General features: G+C 42.9%; 1 protein-coding gene across 2 annotated transcripts in view; it reads right to left on the bottom strand.

The window, feature by feature from the left end:
• The window catches only part of IPO13 (importin 13), a 72,916-nt gene that overhangs the window by 36,773 nt on the left and 16,722 nt on the right, over nucleotides 1-19,421 (bottom strand). For both annotated transcript variants that reach the window (XM_083358448.1, XM_083358449.1), the window contains exons 2-8: nucleotides 15,574-16,310; nucleotides 5,123-5,263; nucleotides 4,259-4,400; nucleotides 2,590-2,756; nucleotides 1,973-2,093; nucleotides 338-485; nucleotides 19-200 (exon numbers count right to left, since the gene is read on the bottom strand). In XM_083358448.1, coding sequence (XP_083214574.1) covers nucleotides 19-200; nucleotides 338-485; nucleotides 1,973-2,093; nucleotides 2,590-2,756; nucleotides 4,259-4,400; nucleotides 5,123-5,263; nucleotides 15,574-16,310 — 1,638 coding nt within the window. The remainder of the gene's footprint in view (nucleotides 1-18; nucleotides 201-337; nucleotides 486-1,972; nucleotides 2,094-2,589; nucleotides 2,757-4,258; nucleotides 4,401-5,122; nucleotides 5,264-15,573; nucleotides 16,311-19,421) is intronic.

Here is a 19,421-nt window from a genome sequence, read left to right as displayed (position 1 = left end):
AAACATGTTTTCTGTTACCTGAGAGACAGCAACAATGTTGGCAGCATACGGAGGCAAGTCATATTTACACTCACGGCATATCTTCTTAAGAGTAGAGACACTAGAGATAGATAATTCTGGATTGCCCAGAGCCTGCAATACCAAGGGCAGGACATTGTTGATCATTACAGGGTGATCAGCCAGCCACTCTGAGAGAGCCCCTAGTAACAAAAAGAAAACAAGTCAAGATTACTCTGCTGATATGTTAAGCTATCTTTTTGTAACAGCTACATAATCTCAAAATTGCAATCTTCCCCAATCAACAGCAACCCCCCCTCCACTTGTCCAATTTCCTCACCAATAGTGAACATAACTGTGTCCGCAAGTTGTACATTGCTGATGCTGATGTGGGGGATGAGACCGATAAGGCCAGGAACCACGTCTGAATAGTTTACATCTATGGTCTCTGCAATGGACTGGAACCCATAAAGCAAAGCTTCCGTGTGCTGCCAGAAATAAAAAAAGAGATGTGTTGAATCCAGCAACAAATAGCTTCCCGTTCAAATTTTGATTCTGACAAAAGAGGTACAGTATGGAGCTAGTTCCCACAGAAAAATATAATTGTGATTTTCTTACAGTTAATTCTATGATATAGAAGCAAGCATTATTTTTCAAGACTATTACATTCTGAATCTGGGATGTACAATTATACTCATTGTCCTTATCTTGTGCATCCATAGCATATAAGGCCTGAGCAGCAACTGACTGAAAATTAAGTAGTTTGACCTCTCACAGTTCCACTACTTTGAGATGGGGAAAGAAAAAGCAAAATATCTTGCACACACATTCCCTTTCTCAAAGAGCCATTTTATATATATATATAGATCACTGAGTTTACAACATGCTCAGTTTGCTGGAGCATTGGCATGATTGTTACTTCTAAATGCTTTGGCTTATAAATCATGGTCAGGGCTCAATTTTTGTTTGCTGTCACAGTGATGAATAAGGAACCCCTGTGATGATTGGTACTTCCATCACTGTTTGCTACACCAGTAGCATTCTGATAACACAGGTCAGTGATCCATTCTGATCAGCTGCCATATGTGGACATGTGGCCCGACATTACAACTATCTCTGTGTAGCAGACATATCTAATACACATTTCACTAAACTAAAAGGACCAGTATGTGTAACGTCAGAGGAAATGGGACTGCACATTTACTATAGCAATCTCTATATTAATCTAGGTGTAAAGAACTCACAACCGTATGAAGTTCCAGCTTCAATTTGAGGCTCCAAAATACCCAGATCATTTTACTAAAATTCAGTTGAAAGCACTTGATTACTAGCTGTTTTTCCATTTTATACCCTCTTCTCATTTAGCAAGCACATTTCATTCCAACAACTTGATTGTTAAGCAAAAATGTGTGTATGAGAGAGGAACAGAGAGAGGGAGGGAGACAGCAAGATCATTTGTTGCTGCCCTTCCATTCAGATAAAGTTATCTTGCACTATGTCCCTACGTCTGACCCAGTTTTTCCCCTTTTTTCCACCTCAAAGGGCAGAGAGATTGCTTAAACAAGATCTCTTCCTGAGTTGCTTTTCTCTGCAACAAGTGCTTCCCTAGAAAGTGCTAATTTCAAGTTTACAAGCTCAGGTCTGTGATCTTAATTAGTTGATTAGAAGCTTTAAGTCAGATCTTAATCACAACGCTTAAGGCTTTTGTTGTCAGGCGAACAAAATTTGGGGATAAATATGCATATTGGTCAGAAAATGACTTTTTACAACTGTGGTATCTGTGAATGGTTGCTAACCTAGGTAGTAACTAAAAAGAGAAATAGCCCTATAGAGCTCAAGCTGGAAAAATGGCGAAAAGTTTCATAATACCCATTTATTCCATTACTTCCTCTACATTGTTTCCTCCCTCGTCCCTAGTCCTGGCCAATGGCTCACTGGTTACTGCTGTCATCTGAGAGCAGAACTCTATCCTCACCTGCCATGAGGATGGCTGCTCTGAATTTGTCAGAAGGCGACCCAGTTTGTCATATAAGCTACTCAGCAGTTCCGCTCCCAACATCTCATATACATACATCAAAGTATCTGAGATGTCCACTCTGGAAGACAAAAGAATCACAAAAAGTCTGCTTACAGGATGAAGAATACATAGAAATAGCTAAAATAAACACTAACAATCCAACATTCAGACTTCTTTTTTATTGAAAAGTTTTACAATACATTTTGAACATAAATTGACCCCACCTCCCCCAAAAACCCACCCTTCCCGCCCCCTCCCCCCCAACTTCCCCCACCTCCCCATAGAAACCCCGCCCTCCCCTCCCCCTCCCCTCCCCTCCTGACTTCCCAGAGCTGAATACAGGGTATTGCATCTAACAAACTTAAGCTAGAATATGCTAACTATCTATGAATACACTTTAAGTCCTATCGCACTTTAACTCCCATTAAGCATAATCAAGTAATAATACATCTTATTAAATTCTAATACTCATTCATATGCTAAACATTCAGACTTCTTTACAACTAATACTGTGTGATTGACTACTCTTTTGCAGTTCACGAGCCATTTCCTATATTAAAAGCAAAAGGTCATACCGATATATACGGAATTGCTCCTTTTCATCAGAAGACCAGCAACTGTATTCTTCATCAGAAGGAAACTGAGCTTTATGCAGCAGTACATCCACTAACTGAAAATATACAGGTCGATACACTTGCTGATACATAGCCTGTTTCTCTGGATCAAAAGACAGAATGTCATCCTGCAAACAAAAAGATAATTGCTCAATTGCAGGGAAAAGCTATGTGACACAACCACCCATAAGATTTGGGTATGATCATAAGAAATTACTGCTATCATTACTTTCTGATGGGATAGCTAGAACTCGCAATTCAATATCATACCACTTTCCTCAAATCTTTCAGCTGCTCTGCCCAATATTGACTTGTTCATTGTGCAAGCCCCCCCCCCATATCTTTCCTGGCATTTGACCCTTTTCCTAGGTTCTAACTGCAACGCAATGGCAAGAGGCTGCTGTTGTTTTAATGGGAAAAAAGATACAGCTATAGGGCTACAGATATCTTTGCAACTGAATTTATCAGAGTTCTCCAAAACAGACTGCCAATTGTCTTTGTTTTTAAATCAGAATATTAAAGGAAAGGAATAACTTTATATTATACTCTGTCAATCCACCAAATAAGCAGTATCATCTCCCAGCAATTACCTGCAAGCAAAAATAGAAGCTATCACAGACCAGGTATAAGGACCAACTTGTTCTTATTTTTGCCTAAGTGAGGAATAAACTAGTTCTCATAATGAAGTCATGCATTTCACCGCCAATGAAAAGTCGAAGACACAGTGAGGAGTGAGAGTAAGCATACTGCTGTGATGTACAGTAGACATGGCAGGAAAAAGCCCTCCCTTTTCCAATAGACTATAGAAGATGCTACTCTAGCTTGGCACCCTTCATTAATAATGTGTGTGTGGACTGAAGTACTACACCAGTCACATACTGAGGCAACATATGACCTCATCCTATTTCAAGCTGGCACTTACAAATGCAGCAGTTCAACAAATAGCCTCGTTCTTGAGCAGTGCAGGAGTGTCAACCTAATCTGCCACGCTATATAGAAAAGGCATCCTACTTAAAACACAGGATGGATATTCAAATCCAATGACATACAATAAAACATGGACAGAAGCCAGATGCAGCAAGATAATAGTTCTACTATCCAGTAAAGCGTTCATTGCATGGAGGGAAACAAGAATCTTGACTTTAATAAGCCAAGTACTGATCACAAAGAAGGACTTTTGACTGACTGAAGTCTGACCATCTGCTGATTTACATACTACGTAGTACTCAGTCCAGAGTCGACATCAATATCGACTATATAATGTGTGCTTCTACTACAAGTACAGAACAAATAGACTTTGTATACATAAACCACTAAACCAGGGGACAGCAATAGCAATGGCACTTAGACTTATATACGGCTTCACAGTGCTTTACAGCCTTCTCTAAGCGGTTTTCAAAGTCAGCATATTGCCCCCAACAATCTGGGTCTTTATTTTACTGACCTCAGAAGGATGGAAGCATGAATGAATGAATGAATGAACCTTTATTGTCAAAGTACAACCATGAGTCAACCTTGAGCCTGCAATAATGTATTCAAACCATTGCACCACTATGGCTCTTATAAATAAATTGCATCAAGCTAAGAACATACCACTTGAAGGAATCTGTTTCAGGAAGAGAACTCTTACCTGCAACGTATACCAGAAAGTGAGTGTAAGTGAGCTTGTGGTCTCATTCACCGGATAGTGTCCTGGGATTCCGGTGCAGAACATTATCATGTTGACCAGTGCCAGAAAACTCTGCCAATGATCTACCTGGTCCAGAAGTGCTCTATGGAAGGTAGTAAGAATGCAGAATCAGGAACCTGCTATATCATGGCAGAGCCACAGGAATCTATATACTACTAAAACTGTTTGTAAACTTCAGTTGGATGAAAATGTGTATCAAAGGGCAACAACTTTTGAATCAATGTATCTCAAATGAGCTAATTTAAACAATGAGTCCAAAATCTGGGACTCGTTACTTCTGTGGGATTGAAATTTGGCAAAGTTGTGGTTGTTTAAGCACTGCTTTGTGGCTGTGCTGCTGCAGTCAAGTGATCACTCGCTTCTCAGAAAACAAGTTAATAGGGAAGTTTGTAGAAAGTTGGAGGTCACTGCCACTGTTTTTTGCCTGCTCACGATCATTTTGTCTCTCTAGAGAAGAAAATATCTTTGAAATGATGACCCAACGGGTCACGGGTAGTGTAATAAAATATAGAGCTTAAGAGATAATACATATGGAGTAGGATTCGACAATTCATGAAGCAAATGCCCCCTGAAGCCCATCAGCTGGAACTGTTTTAGAACTTGAATAACTTCCATGCATTATTACAGATCTCAGATTCTACAGAACTCCCCACAAATCCAAGATTGTAAATTAGGATCTAGATCTCTAAATAGAATTTGAGAAATTGCAAGCTATTTGTGAGTAATAGAGAATCATGAATGGCTTTAGCCACATTCTAGCAATCGCTGCTATTAAATACCCACACAAGGTTTAATGCTTCTCACCGAGAATGATTCTCCCCTAAGGCTACAGCAATACGACAAATCCCATGAGAAGTTTCCATATCCCTATTTTGAACTGCTTGACGTAGCTGTTCCTGGAGTCCTAGTACCGGTGGAATGAGTTTCAGAAGAGTATTCACATACCTGTTAAGAAAGAGAAAAGGTAAAAATGGAGAACTCTAGATCCCCCATCAATTCTCCTGTCTTTAGGAAAGTATTAACAGTCCCTGGTAGACTGTGCAAGTATTCAGTTCCCCTTATCTGCCCACCCCCACTTTTCCCTTTTTATTCATCTGGATTCTTCAGAATTTTTACAAGCAGAGGATGAATGCATTGTTGCATTCAATGAATGAAACCAACTTTCTTATAACTGCTATTCAGAAAGATAATGCCTTGAATTTGTAGCTATCTATCTATCATTCCGAGTAGCACCCAATAGACTTTTACAACATTAAAATGAAGTCTCCTTCCAGTCATGCTTGACTCCTGATGACTTTCAGGGCACGTCCGTGATATTTTCCTGGCAGCAATACAGAAAGAATTTGCCATTGTCTTATATATTTTTCTACTCTGCAGTCTAGCCTGTAGCTCTGGCACTCCCTGGATGTCTTTCATCCAAATATTAGCCAAGACTTACATTTCTTAGCTTCCAGACACAGACGGCTAGGTATTGCTAGCTGCTGAGATTTTTGAACATCAATTTCTTTTATTCGTTTAAACCAAGTGTATGCAAATCTTTGGAACCAAGACTGTATTTAGCCTTGCAGTAACTTCCTAGGGCTGCAATGCAGAAATACGTTAGTTTTTCTGTATGATGAATGAAAGTTCTATTTAATAAATTAAATGCAGTTAATATGCTTACTTTCCACATTTTTCTATATTTTCCCCTTCAAGCATGTTAAACAAAATTTGGTGCTCAGTAATAATTTTTGGAAAATCACTGAAAATCACATCTAAACTTTTATAGGATATTAAGGGCTCAAGTTATACAACTATGTTAAGCCATCTAAATCAGATAGCTATGCATTAAGCTGGTTAATTGCAGGAGGAGACTATTTCAAATCAATAAAATCAATATATGTGAGAAAAATATTTAAATCACTTCATCTTCGTAAGTATAACTTAACGAAGTCTACTCATGCAAGCTCAAAGCAACTGGTCTTTCATTTGGAGAATGATGTATTAGGTGTAATGGTTAAGGAGACCGAGTTCTAGTCCTGCCTTATGCATGAAAGTCAACTGGGTGACCTTGGGTCAGTCACCCTTTCTCAGCCCAACCCACCTTACAGGGTTGTCGTTCTGGGGAAAATAGGAGAAGGAGAGCGTGTTCGATATGTTCGCCACCTTGAGTTATTTGTAAAAATAATACAGGTAGTCTTTGTCTTACGACCACAATGGTGTCCAAAATTTCTGTTGCTAGGTGAGACATTTGTTAAGTGAATTTTGCCTCATTTTATGACCGTTCTTGCCACAATTGTTAAGTGAATCACTGCAGTCGTTAAGCTAGTAATACAGTTGTTAAGTGAATCTGGCTTCTCCATTGACTTTATTTGTCAGAAGGTTGCAAAAGGTGATCATATGACCCTGGGACACTGAAAATGTCATAAATGAGTCAGTTGCCAAGCATATGAATTTTTGATCACATGATGCTGGTGATGCTGCTATGGTCGTTAAGTGTGAAAAATGGTCATAAATCACTTTTTCAGTGGCAGTGTAACTTTGAATGAACTGTTGTAAGTCGAAGACCACCTGTAAATGCGGAATACAAATAAATAAAATTATGTATGTTTGCTGCTAGAGTTATTTATAAGGTAATAAAGGCAAGATATAAATCAAATAAATGCTCTAAATATCATGGTTGCCCTTCCCTCAGATATGTAAATAATGTAGCAAGGCCAGATTCTTGAGTTTACCAAAGAGGCTATTTTCATTCTGTCCAAGGATGTAACAAGTTACTATGCACTGTGGGGGGAGGGAAATATTGTCCAATAGAGCAGGGCTTTTCAACCAGTGCGGGTATCACCTATGGTACATTGGCACCTGGCAGGTGGTACGCGACCATTCTAGAAAAGTGGTAGTGGGGGAGGGGAATGAGCTGAACCGGTGGCAGCACCGCACAAGCCTGAGTGAGAGACGGCTGGAGCTGCAGGGCTGTCAGGGCTCAGCGGAAGCGCCAGGATCAGTGCCAGGCTCCGGCTGATCGGTGCTTTATCGGGGCTGTCAGGGCTCAGCGGAAGCGCCAGGATCAGTGCCAGGCTCCGGCTGATCGGTGCTTTATCGGGGCTGTCAGGGCTCAGTGGAAGTGCCAGGATCCAGCTGGAGCTCGGTGCTGATCCTGGTGCTTCTGCTGAGCCCAGAAGAAGCGCCGATCAGCTGGAATGTTGCAGCATGTCCAGGGTCTTGTGATTTACATTCAGATGCTTGGCAACTAATTCATATTTATGACGGTCACAGTGTCCCAGGGCCATGTGAAGTGACCAAAACCTGCTGCAACCACCCAGCAGATGGGGGGAATAAAAACCAAACAACCCACCCCCACCCCACCCCTGCTGCCAATCCTCAACAGAAATGCTTACAACAATGAAAACCTCGGACAGGAGGAAGAGCGCCGCCGGGTGGGCAGGCAGGCGTCTTGCTCAGCTGTGGCTTGGGAGGCACTTTTTTCGAACTGTTGTAAGTTGAGGACTACCTGTACTTCATCACTTTTTTCCTTTTTTTTTTGGTCATCAAGTTTTTGACACCTTGTTAGGCGACTGGTGGTACTCGGAAGTTGCCATATCCTAAAAGTGGCACAATGAGTGAAAAGGTTGAAAAGCCCTGCAACAGAGATTAAAAATAATATGGTAAAATGATGAAAATGCTTAAGGACCATGGAAGACATTGTAAACTTCAAAAGTTTTTCTCTAAGTCCTCGTTACTATCATCTGATGTAAAGTGGGACAGTGATCCAGAATTGGGCCACACCCACTAATCAAAGAAGACTTCCCTTGTGTTGCCTTTTTTCACTCAATGCTACTCAATGCATTTTCATTTCCACTAACGCAGGATTGATATGCTAGCCTCAATTTATATTTTATTTGATTTTTCCCAGGACACATTTTCAGAATCAGTGTCTTTAATTGCTGACTGTTTTACATGAATTACAGAATCCACAGTATGAGGTTGGAAACAGCTTAGAAATGTTTTCAATGTACTGGTTCAAATGTTTATCTGGAATAAACAATACTGTTCCCATAATAGTCAACAAGTATACACTCTCCCTCCATCATTCTCATCATAACTTAAGTGTGTGGGTATACTGTACATAGATAGAGACCAATATTGTACAATTTATTTACTTTCCATCCCCTTAAGTAAGAAATGCTTTCATGACTGACTCTGCCATTATGCAAACAATAATGAGGGGGGAAAGGGTTAACATATAATTTAATACATGAACCTGCCCACTTCACACCCAGGAATGTGATCTCTGACTTGTGCAGACACCTGACACTAACCAAGGAACCAGATTGTTAAATTAGTATTTCTTTTTCTAAGATCATTTTTCCTCCCAAAATTTAATTTAATTTAATTTAATAATATTTCTATACCGCCCTTCTCCCGAAGGACTCAGGGCGGTGAACAGGGCAAGAATAAAAATACAAGATTACAAAAGTTAAAAAATAATTAAATACATGCCCATATAATAAAAGCAATTAATACATCTTAAAACCCCAATAAAATAACAATAGCAACCCCCCCGGTCCCCCATCAGGCCAGGCCAGCTTGTTCAAAAAAGTATGTTTTTAGCTCGCGGCGAAAGGAGCGAAGATCGGGCGCCGTCCGGAGCTCAACCAGTAGCTGATTCCATAGCTCCGGGGCGCCCACAGAGAAGGATCTCCCCCTGGGGGCCACCAATCGACATTCTCTGACCGGTGGCACCCTGAGGAGGCCCTCTCTATGGGAACGCACAGGGCGGAGGGAAATTGATGCCGGCAGCAGGTGTTCCCTAAGGTACTCCGGACCCCTGCCATGTAGGGCTTTGAACACCATTACTAGTACCTTGAATCTCACCCGGAAGACAACTGGTAACCAATGCAGCTCACGGAGCAGAGGTGTAACATGGGAGTATCGGGAGACTCCCAACACAACTCTCGCGGCTGCACTCTGTACCAGTTGGAGCCTCCGGGTGGTCCTCAAGGGCAGCCCCATGTAGAGAGCGTTGCAGTAGTCTAGTCGAGAGGTCACGAGCGCGTGAGTGACCGTGCATAGATCATCCCGGCTTAGATAGGGCCGCAACTGGCGCACCAGGCGAACCTGGGCGAAAGCCCCCCTAGTCACAGCCCCTATGTGATCTTCCAAGGTAAGCCATGAATCTAGGAGGACTCCCAAGTTGCGAGCCCTATCTACGGGGGGTAATAGTTCACCCCCCCATAGAAAGAGGTGGAATATCCGAATAGACCCGGGATGAAGGTATGCAAAGCCACTCAGTCTTGTCGGGGTTGAGTTTGAAGTCTGTTCCTCCCCATCCAGACCCGAACCGCCTCCAGGCAACGGGACATCACGTTGAGGGCATCACTGGGGTGGTTTGGGGTCGAAAGGAAAAGCTGGGTATCATCAGCGTACTGATGATACCCAACTCCAAAACCACGAATGATCTCAACCAGCGGTTTCATATAGATGTTGAACAGGAGAGGCGAGAGGACCGACCCCTGAGGAACTCCACAAACGAGAGACCTCGCGGTCGACCTCTGCCCTCCTGTCAACACCGACTGCGAACGTCCCTGGAGATAGGAGGAGAACCACTGTAAGACCGTGCCTCCCACTCCCAATCCCCTGAGACGCCGCAGCAAGATACCATGGTCGATGGTATCGAAAGCCACTGAGAGGTCTAATAGGACTAGAACAGAGGAATGTCCCCTGTCCCGAGCCCTCCAGAGATCATTCACCAGCGCGACCAATGCCGTCTCCGTGCTGTACCCGGGCCTGAAACCCGATTGGTACGGGTCTAGATAATCCGCTTCATCCAGGACCAGAGGGAGCTGATGCGCCAGCACACTCTCAACAACCTTTGCAAGAAAGCGAAGGTTGGAGACGGGACGAAAGTTGTTCAATACAGCTGGGTCCAAGGCAGGCTTCTTGAGGAGAGGCCTCACTACCGCCTCTTTCAAGACGGCGGGGAAGCTACCCTCATTCAGAGAAGCCGATATAACTGCCTGGAACCAGCTGCGTGTCCTCTCCCGGGCTGCATAAACCAGACAGGAAGGGCACGGGTCCAATAAACATGTGGTGGAGCTCAGCCTCCCCATGATCCTGTCCACTTCCTCCGGAGTCACAGAATCAAACTCCTCCCAGATAATATCGACAAGACCGCCCGCGTCCTGATCGCCAGACTCTGCCCAGTCAGAGTCCAGACCGGTCCGAATCCGAGCGATTTTGTCCGACAGATGTTGGTTAAACTCCTCGGCACGACCCTACAAGGGTTCTTCCCTCACCTCTTGATTCAGGAGGGAGCGAGTCACCCTAAACAGGGCGGCCGGGCGATTATCTGCGGACGCGATAAGGGTAGCGAAGTGGTTAGACCTCGCCTCCCTTATCGCAGCGAGATAAGACCTAATATAGGCTCTTAGTCACAATTGGTCGGATTCGGATCGGCTGGATCTCCAACCGCTCTCTAGGCCCCGTCTCCGACGCTTCATCTCCCGGAGCTCCGCGGAGAACCATGGAGTTCAACGGGATCTGCACCGGGTCAGGGGCCGCAAGGGTACAACTCGGTCAAGAGCCTCAGTGGCTGCCCTTTCCCAGGCTTCCACTAAGGCATCTGCCGAGCTGTGAGCAAGGGAGGCAGGTGGGGACCCCAGCGCTGCCTGGAACCTCTCAGGATCCATTAAGCGTCTGGGGCGGTACCATTTAATTGGTTCCACGCACCCACGGCGGGGGGTGGTAAAACGGAAGACCAGCCGCAGGAGATGATGATCGGTCCATGACAGGGGCATAACAATTGGGGAGCCCCCACCAAGATCATCTAACCACCGTCCAGATAAGAAAACTAGGTCAAGGGTGTGGCCTCCCTCATGAGTCGGTCCTGAAATTACTTGCGTCAGGTCCATGGCCGTCATGGAAGCCATGAACTCCCGAGCCAACTCAGATGATCCTCCCAGGGATGGTAGATTGAAGTCCCCCAAAACTATAAGTTTTGGGAACTCAATCACCAACCCAGAGAGGACATCGAGAAGCTCAGGCAGGGCTGCTGCTGTGTGACTAGGCGAAAGGTACACCAGCAGCAAGCCCAACTGCGCACCAGGGCCGCATCTCAAAAAGAGAGATTCACACCCGACTATCTGGGGAACGGTGGCCTCCCGCGGACACAAGGTCTCCCTCATAACAACAGCCACACCCCCGCCCCTACCCTGAGCCCGAGGCCGGCGTAGCACCTGGAAACCTGGTGGGCAAAGGTCAACCAGAGGAATCCCGCCCTCTGGGCCCAACCAAGTCTCCGTGATGCAAGCCAGGTCCGCCTGCTCCCTCTCGACCAAGTCGCAGACGAGAGGAGCTTTATTAGCGACAGACCTGGCATTCAAGTACACCAGCCGGAGCTCAGGAGGCTGCACATCCTCACTCCCGGGACCTCGGGGCGGAGCCAGAGGGACGGAGTGCCTCACCGCTTGTAAGCAGCGGAGAGGCCTTTCCTGGGATCGATACGGCCCTCTTTCTGCTCCTACACCTGCTGCCATGTCAATATTACTGCTTCATTATTGATTGATTAGGTTTATAGCCTGCCTTTTGATCAGAAACTCAAGGAGGAATACAGAATGCTCTCATTTTTCCCCCCACAACAATCCTCTGAAAGAGGTTGGGCTAAGAGTGAATGAATGGCCCAATCATCCAATAAACGTCCATTGCTGAAGGTGATTTGAGTCCAAGACTTCCTGATGCTAGGCCAACATCTTAATCAGTTCACCACAAGAGGTTTTTTCCGATCAAGCTTTTAATTTACCCAAAATCAGCTTCAAGGAAATGGGGAATTTACCATTTTCAAAATCACTTGGTATCACTACATTTTGGCTCCCACCCATCACACTCATAGCAGCAGCCATGTCTTTAAAGTGACACCATACCTAAGGCCTGATTTGCATAAATTAAACAGCTTAAATGTGATTACTTTTCTGGAATTTTCTGGCTTTATTCATATAGTTGATTGCTGCATGCAACAGACTTTAGAAAAGTTGTGATTTTATTTTAAAATAAGCCTGATATGCAGGAAAGAACTTGAGTCAAGCTTCAGAAGAAAGCTTAAACCTTTGGTATAATTCTGCTATTCTTAAGACCCCACATTTTAATCTGTTATGGGTGAAATGGAATAAATATTTGAAAATGTATGATATTCATTGTTTAAGCAGAAGAATCTATGGATGGGAGAATTTGAAAGAGTTACAATCTATGAACATTAATTTCCTCAAATCAAAAATAAATGTTCACACAATACTTTTCTGAGGCATCCAAATAGCTAGCATTTCACAGTGCACTGAAGTATTCCAGAACCATGCAAGTAATTTCTTGCCTGTCAATCTTCCTATTACTGCCAATAAGTGACTGTAACTATGCCAACAAGCACAGAGGAAATGGAGAGGAAGAGTAAGGGATGGCCTCAAGGGAAAGAAGGGAGATGCTATGCTGATGACTAATCAGCCAATTGTCAGTTTCCTGGCTACTGAGGCAGACTAGGAGGAGATAGGCTTATTCTGAACTTGCCCACCTGATTCTACCTCAGAGTCTCTACCTCTACCTATAGTCCACAGTTACAGGTGAAAGACCATATCCATGCTACTATGCTTCTAGCACTGAACAATTCAAAAGCTTTCTGTTTCCTCTTATTATCCATACAGCTGGACTCTGCACTGAAAGAATAAGCCAAATACCTCCACAATTTGTTTTAACAGCTTTCAAAAATCAGGGCCCATCTCCATCTTGCTTTACACTGAACATTTTGTAGAATATCACATTTTGGTGTGAAACGAGCCCACAGGCTAAAAATAATAATAATAATCATCAGGTAATTGGAATTTAAAAGCTAGGTGTAATACAGAAGTCTGGGAGATGAAAAGGCTGTACGTATGGGTTACAGAGGGTTAGAAAGGAACAAGACTATATATATATATGGCTAAGGAGCAATACAAATAAAACCAGCATTACGGTATTACGAGAAGAGAAAGGGAACTCGAAAGTACACTTTAAAAATAGTGGAAAAGACTGACTAATACACAGACAAGTTAACTGAACTAAATCTTTTTCCAACCACTGGCAATTCAATTTAAACATAAATCAGAAAGAATACAGAGTTAAGCAAGCCTGGATCATTTCTTCCATACATCTTTGTTAATTAATCTAATAGAACAGTATATACAGTTTACCTTCTCTTAAGCTTTCAAAATGAAAGAGAGAAATAGACTTATATTATTTCATAGCCCCATGATGAGATTTTACATGACTTTTACTATCACCAGATCCTGGAGGGGGAGCAAATTTTCTACTTTTAAACAGGTGATATCCTATGTGGATTTTTCAGTAATTACATTAGTTTATAGCCCACTTTTGTTTAGAAAGCTCAGGATGACAAATATGATTCCTCCTGAACTCTAAAGTCTCTTACCTTAGCCAATCGGCTAAGGTAAGAGACTTTAGAGTTCAGGAGGAATCATATTTGTCATCCTGAGCTTTCTAAACAAAAGTGGGCTATAAACTAATGTAATTGGCTCCCATAGTTTTGCAGTGCTTCACTTTTGAGATATGATACTTCCTCAAGTCCAACTAAGTCTGGCAAGTGGAATCCAACATTTCTTCTAAGCAGTAAGTAGTTACTTACTCTGCCACCCTTTTAGATACTTATTCACTAATATTATGTTCCCTATAATTTTCCTCTCTAGGTTGAATATACTATACATGTCCAAATGTAAAATATCTGTCATCAATAACAGTTAAGTCCACTGAGGAATCACAGCCCCAGTTTCTTCAATAACATATTTTGATCAAGGTTTCTACTCAAGTATTTTATCTCTGTTATAAAGAAACATAGACAGGGGAAAAGGAGAAAAAGTGAAAAGACAGGAAGAAAATTATATAGGTAGTCCTCGACTTACAACAGTTGCTTTAACACCATTTGAAGTTACGATGGACTTCTGCAGAGCTACCTACGACCTGTTTTTGGAGCTAGAAGGGTGTGCACACACTTAAACCGTCTCTATGGTCCCATGGTCACATTTTAGGAGCTTGGCAACAGATTCACCCTTATAGCCATTTGCAGTGACCTGCAGTCACATGCCTTAAGCTTGTGCCATTTTTGACTGTTTCTGGCATTTACTTTTAGTTTGCGGCAAAATATGCCCATTGATGAAAATGGATTTAACACTGCTGGTTTGCTTAATGACCATGGCATTTGCTAATGGCCCTTCTAAAAAACGGTCATAACTTCGAATCCTGTCATATAATACCTCGACTTAACACACAACAACCTACTACCATAATTCCAGAATCAATTCTGATTGTAAGTCGAGGAGTATCTATACCCAGTCTCATCTGCTGATTAAATCTTCCAATTGTTCCTAGTTGCATATTATATGTTCTCATAAAACCACAATTATAATCACAACAGAATGAAATCTCATTAACCATGTTCATATTTTGAAATGGACATAATTCTCAATTACTCTATTAATACAATTCATATATCTTCCTAAATGGATTACTGAATTATGGACAATAGTGAACCTAAGCAAAGACAAACTGAATAATTCTTTTTTTCAAATAATATCTGACCTCTTCCAGTGTTTTCTAAATTTTTCCCACATTGTTCAAAGCAAAAAACTTCAAGCAGTAATACTTGCAAATACTATACCATAGGTATAAGTTAAAAATCTTTATAAAAACAGAGATCAAACCAGCAGTAAACCTTGCTGGAGGTTATATAATGATAGTGCTCCTATCAAAAAACAAGGAACAGGTAATCTTATGGATTAACTATAGCTGTGGTGTGTTTTTGATGCTTAGTAGTTAAATCTGTTTCAGAGGAAACTAATTACTGATACTTCTCACCTAAATAAAAGCGCTAGTTTTTTTTATAAAATACTGTTTAAAGAAAAGAAAGGTGACAAAGAAGATAACACTTGCTTTATTTGAGGGTTGCTCAAATAAAATTCTTTATTCTTACCAAGATTTCATTTTCAAGAACATTTGAAAACTTCATGTATTGGATTCACTTGCTTGCATTCTTTGTTCAAGAATGATACAAGAATGTACACACACTTTTTGCAATGAAAACAGACTGTACACATACTTTTTGCAATGAAATTAGGATGGCTGAAGAAAGTTCTGTTAATAAAATATCAGACTGGATCACTCCGTATGGAAATAAATAGTTTATATCTAGGGTTGTAAACTTTTAAAACCATAACTGGCTCATAATGTGAAACTATACTTACCTCTGAGCATCAGGCTGGGAAATGGCATTGACAATAGCCTCCACAGCAATGTCGAAGAGTTCTGGATCATGCAGAGAAGTGAAAGATGCTTGGATCAAGTTCTCACATTCCATCAGAGGAATCTCTAATTGCACCCAACTGGAGAAACACTTCAGCACCTTCTGTTTAATGAAACCAGGAGAGTCTTGCTGTTGCAACAATTGTTCTAGCAGAGGGAACACAGATGTGCACTCCTGTGACAAGACACTACGTACCTGCCCCTTACGGTACTGAGGCAGACGACTGGTTTGGAATTCTTCGGGCAGCACTGTCAGTAGTTCCAGTAGTGCAAGGCAGCGTGCTCGCCCATCTACATTAGAGTCCTCTGCCTGAAACATGCGTACCATGTCAGCGATAGCACATGGCCAAGCCTCTGGCATCATGTTCAGTGCTAATGAAGCCAATGCCACACAAAGACGGGTCAGCACAATTTTGGAACCACTAGCAAAACGAGTTATGTGACTGAAGAGCTGTGATTTAAGGCTCTCATACTGGTCAGCAGGGATGTCATTCCAGTAGCGTGAAATCTTAATGTGGAGGGCACTGGCCCCAAAGTATTGGATCTCAGGCACCTTGTCCATATCAAGAAGCAACCAGCTGAAGTGCCAAGCTTGTGGTGATACTTGAGCTTGCATCAGCCATTTCTGGGCCAGGTTCTTGTTTTCAATGTTGGGGTCATAATATAGCTGGTGCAGGGCCTAAAAAGCAGGAAACGATAAATGATTCAGCATTTTCTACATTCTCAAACAACCTAGGATGGTAATGAATGAAACCCAAAACATAAAACATCTCCATGGGATAAGGGGCTCAATAGAACAGTTGTCTAGAGACTTGTTTCTGTTGACCAGGCTTCAGATAAATTTTGAATAAAAGTTCAATTTTACAACACAGATCCCATCTTTGTTCTTTCATCTTTGCATCGGTAGAGGGGGCATATTGTTGTAATCAGAAAATAATGTAAACACCAATGATTTATATAAGAAAGGACATCTAAAAAAGTTCAGATTCTCAGAAGAAACTTGGCTACATGAGATTACTTACTGTGGAAAACCATAATCTGGAGTGGAAAATACTTGTTATAATTTGATATATACTGGGGGGGGAAAGGAAATTGATACTGAACCAAATAAAGGAGGTTTGTAACAAAATGGGGAAAGAGGGCACAAGAAGAGAGGCGAGTGGCAAAGGGAGGGAAAAAATAAGGGGAAGAGATGCTGAACACCTACCCCCCTTGCCTTAATTTTTTTCCTTCATAATGAATTATAAAGTTTAAACTTTAGATATCTCTCCTATCCATTTTATCTCCATTTTCAAATCAACCTGTTTTACAATGGTTAAGCACAAACTACGATGCAGTAGACATATCACTATCACTATGGAAAATCTGAAAAATTAAGCTTTTTCAACTAAATGCCACATTTCATTCAATGACATAAAATATTCTTTTCTCTCTCAGGTCCACGTGAAAAAACAGTCTGACACCCTTCAGGAGATACATACAGGTAGTCCTTAACTTACAGCTATTTGTTTAGTGACTGTTTGAAGTTAGAATGGCACTGAAAAAAACGACTTATGACTGTTTTTCACATTTATGACTGTTGCAGCATCCCCATGGACATGCAATCAAAATTTGGCAAATGACATCTATTTATGACAGCTGCACCCTCCTAGGGACATGAGATCACCATCTGTAACCTTCCCAGTTGGCCTCTGACAAGCAAAGTCAATATGGGGAAGCCAGATTCACTTAACAAATACATGAGTCACTTAATAACTGTAGCAATTCACTTAACAACTGTGGCAAAAAAGGTTTTAAAATGGGGCAAAACTCACTTAACTGCCCTGCTTAGCAACAGAAAATTTGGCCTCGTAGTTGTACGTTGAGGACTACCTGTACATACACACATACATATACAATACCATAATATACCATTCCACACCGTATTACTTACATACATACATACATACATACATACATACATATAGTGTGTGTTTGTGTGTGTGTATGTGTAATTTATTTCCATAGCGAGCCCCTATAAATAAAGAACTAGTAGTCAGATACAGGTTTTAACTACCGTACTTAGGTAATAATAAAGTCTCCAAAGAATAAAACCAGATGTAAAAAGCAAAACTGGATCACTATTTAATATTATTTAATATTAATGTACCGTATATACTTGAGTATAAGCCGACTCGAGTATAAGCCGAGACCCCCAATTTCACCCCCAAAAACTGGAAAAAGTTGGTGACTTGAGTATAAGCCGATCCGCCGTTCTGCAAGCCTCCGCCGCCGGCTGCTTCGTTCCGCAGCGGAAAGAAGCAGGCAGGCTGCTTCGTTCCGCAGCGGAAAGAAGCAGCCTGCTTCGTTCAGGCTGCTTCATTCCGCAGCGGAAAGAAGCAGGCAGGCTGCTTCTTTCCGCTGCGGAAAGAAGGCTGCTTCTTTCCGCAGTGGAAAGAAGCAGCCTGCTTCGTTCAGGCTGCTTCGTTCCGCAGCGGAAAGAAGCAGGCAGGCTGCTTCGTTCCGCAGCGGAAAGAAGCAGGCAGGCTGCTTCGTTCCGCAGCGGAAAGAAGCAGCCTGCTTCGTTCAGGCTGCTTCATTCCGCAGCGGAAAGAAGCAGGCAGGCTGCTTCTTTCCGCTGCGGAAAGAAGGCTGCTTCTTTCCGCAGTGGAAAGAAGCAGCCTGCTTCGTTCAGGCTGCTTCGTTCCGCAGCGGAAAGAAGCAGGCAGGCTGCTTCGTTCCGCAGCGGAAAGAAGCAGGCAGGCTGCTTCTTTCCGCTGCGGAAAGAAGGCTGCTTCTTTCCGCAGCGGAAAGAAGCAGCCTGCTTCGTTCAGGCTGCTTCGTTCCGCAGCGGAAAGAAGCAGGCAGGCTGCTTCTTTCCGCTGCGGAAAGAAGGCTGCTTCTTTCCGCAGTGGAAAGAAGCAGCCTGCTTCGTTCAGGCTGCTTCGTTCCGCAGCGGAAAGAAGCAGGCAGGCTGCTTCGTTCCGCAGCGGAAAGAAGCAGGCAGGCTGCTTCTTTCCGCTGCGGAAAGAAGGCTGCTTCTTTCCGCAGCGGAAAGAAGCAGCCTGCTTCGTTCAGGCTGCTTCGTTCCGCAGCGGAAAGAAGCAGGCAGGCTGCTTCGTTCCGCAGCGGAAAGAAGCAGGCAGGCTGCTTCTTTCCGCTGCGGAAAGAAGGCTGCTTCTTTCCACAGCGGAAAGAAGCAGCCTGCTTCGTTCAGGCTGCTTCGTTCCGCAGCGGAAAGAAGCAGGCAGGCTGCTTCTTTCCGCTGCGGAAAGAAGGCTGCTTCTTTCCGCAGTGGAAAGAAGCAGCCTGCTTCGTTCAGGCTGCTTCGTTCCGCAGCGGAAAGAAGCAGGCAGGCTGCTTCTTTCCGCTGCGGAAAGAAGGCTGCTTCTTTCCGCAGTGGAAAGAAGCAGCCTGCTTCGTTCAGGCTGTTTCGTTCCGCAGCGGAAAGAAGCAGGCAGGCTGCTTCGTTCCGCAGCGGAAAGAAGCAGGCAGGCTGCTTCTTTCCGCTGCGGAAAGAAGGCTGCTTCTTTCCGCAGCAGAAAGAAGCAGCCTGCTTCGTTCAGGCTGCTTCGTTCCGCAGCGGAAAGAAGCAGGCAGGCAGGCAAAACTCACTTAACTGCCCTGCTTAGCAACAGAAAATTTGGCCTCGTAGTTGTACGTTGAGGACTACCTGTACATACACACATACATATACAATACCATAATATACCATTCCACACCGTATTACTTACATACATACATACATACATACATACATACATATAGTGTGTGTTTGTGTGTGTGTATGTGTAATTTATTTCCATAGCGA

This window comes from Vipera ursinii (assembly GCF_947247035.1).
Source record: "Vipera ursinii genome assembly, chromosome: 3".
Classification (NCBI taxonomy): Eukaryota; Metazoa; Chordata; class Lepidosauria; order Squamata; family Viperidae; genus Vipera; species Vipera ursinii.
This window is presented reverse-complemented; position numbering and strand designations above follow the sequence as displayed.